We start from the raw sequence: 1,884 nt of genomic DNA, 5'->3' as shown, positions 1-1,884 counted from the left end.
CACAGATAACAGAAGGAGAGAGGGAGAGGAAGCTGGAAGTTACTTCACCCTTCAATTTCAGGTAGCAGTGCAGGGCTCACTGGGGACTAGAGTAGGCCTGTGGGAACAGCCTTGATCACCAGTAATCATGAAACTAGAGAGTTTCAGAAGCCTGTGGGGAGCATTACCTCCCCCGCCATGAAGTTGTTTGAGGGAAAACACACTGGGTGCTGTTGTGCTGCCAAATTGATACAAACCCATACAAGAAGCTTTCACATGAGCCCCTCAAACTCATCAGCCTCCCACAGCATCTCCAAATGGTGTCAAATACACACCTGGGGGTGGGTCCAGAGCTGGGGCAGGCCTGGGATCCCTAGCAAGCTTTAGCCTCTGCTCATCATGCTACACTTCAGCCCCAAGAATACCAAAACCTCTTCCAATTCAATAGCATAGCAATTGCCAGCAGCAAGGTATCTTCCATGACAATTGGCTGGGTGATTTTGGAAGATTTTTGCTTAACCACCTGGACACACATGTACTTGGTATACTACAAGTACAGAATTATCAGTAAGTAGACTTACCAAAGAAGGTGATCTGTGGGGGGGTCAACAAAATTCAGTGGTGGTCCTTTCAGGCCACTGACTTCAAGTGGCAAGAGACAAGGGTCTCTTGTTATGTTATCTTGGCTTCCAAAGCTGGTTGAAGTCCAGAGAATCATAAAGTCATTCAAGAAAGCTAGAATGACCTGCTTGCAAGGAAGACAGAAGGACTTTCAATTTAGAGCAATTCAAACATGCATAACATTTCCTGGATTAATAGTAATAATAATTAGAAAGGATTAACTTTCAGAAATTTTTCTCAAACTAAGGCTCCTGCTACTTTGGTTCCACTTTTTCTCTCTAGAAGGAGAGGAGCAGCATCTCCCAGAGGGCTGCCTGCCTCAGAAACGCCAGCATCCCTAGCCCCCTCAGGCCCAGAGCTTGAGGCCCTGCTGAATCACTGCTCCCTTCTGGCTGGAGTCACAGCTCCCTCCACCGCGGAGCAGGTGGAGAATGTCCCTCTAGGTAGAGGTGCCCGCAGCTCCTCCAGGCCACCCTCCCCACTGTCAGCCCCCCTCCCCCAACCTCTTCCTTTCACACTGCCCCCTGAATTCAGAGAATTTCCCCAGCAACCCAAAGCTTGAGTTTCCTGTCAGTGGGGAGAGATGAATGTAGATAAAAGGAGTGCAAAAGGCACTAGGAAGCCTCAGTGCTCCTATCCTCCAATCTCTGCTCCTCCACTCAGTTCAGGACCCCGCGACTGCTAGCAGTGCTCTCTTGACCACTATGAGCCTCCTGTCCAGCAGCGCGGCCCCTGTCCCGGGTGCTTCGGGCTCCTTGTGCGCGCTGCTGGCGCTGCTGCTGCTGCTGACGCCGCCAGGGCCCCGCAGCCCAGGTGAGAGCGCCTGGCACGCTGGGCGCACTGGGGCACAGCAGTGCAACCCAGCCTCTGCCAGGGCAGCTGCCTTCCAGAGAACTCACCAAGCAACCTGCCATATAAAGGTGTCTCTCTTTCTTCCCCAGCTGGTCCTGTCGCTGCTGCGTTGAGAGAGCTGCGTTGCAGTTGTTTACAGACCACGCAGGGAGTTCAACCCGAAAAGATCAGTAATCTGCAGGTGTTCGCCATAGGCCCGCAGTGCTCTGAGGTGGAAGTGGTGTAAGTTCTGTGTTGCTCTGTCCACTGTGACCTTAACAAGAGGAAAGTCCCGCAGCCTGGGTCTTCAACCTTTCTATCTCATGAGTGTATCTTCCTTTTCTTTCCTTCAGAGCCTCCCTGAAGAACGGGAAGGAAGTTTGTCTTGATCCACAAGCCCCTTTTCTAAAGAAAGTCATCCAGAAAATTTTGGACGGGTACTTGTCACTTTGA

At 51.4% G+C, this 1,884-nt stretch overlaps 1 protein-coding gene across 1 annotated transcript; it reads left to right on the top strand.

The window, feature by feature from the left end:
- Positions 1-1,304: 1,304 nt before the first annotated feature.
- LOC140712065 (C-X-C motif chemokine 5-like) lies at positions 1,305-1,884 on the top strand. Its single transcript, XM_073017803.1, has 3 exons — positions 1,305-1,413; positions 1,542-1,674; positions 1,785-1,884. The coding sequence occupies exons 1-3, from the start codon at positions 1,305-1,307 to the stop codon at positions 1,882-1,884; spliced, it is 342 nt and encodes a 113-aa protein (XP_072873904.1).

The sequence above is a fragment of the Chlorocebus sabaeus genome, chromosome 7, assembly GCF_047675955.1.
Source record: "Chlorocebus sabaeus isolate Y175 chromosome 7, mChlSab1.0.hap1, whole genome shotgun sequence".
Classification (NCBI taxonomy): domain Eukaryota; kingdom Metazoa; phylum Chordata; class Mammalia; order Primates; family Cercopithecidae; genus Chlorocebus; species Chlorocebus sabaeus.
Note: the sequence above shows the minus strand (reverse complement) of the source record. Positions and strands in the feature narration are given on the sequence as shown.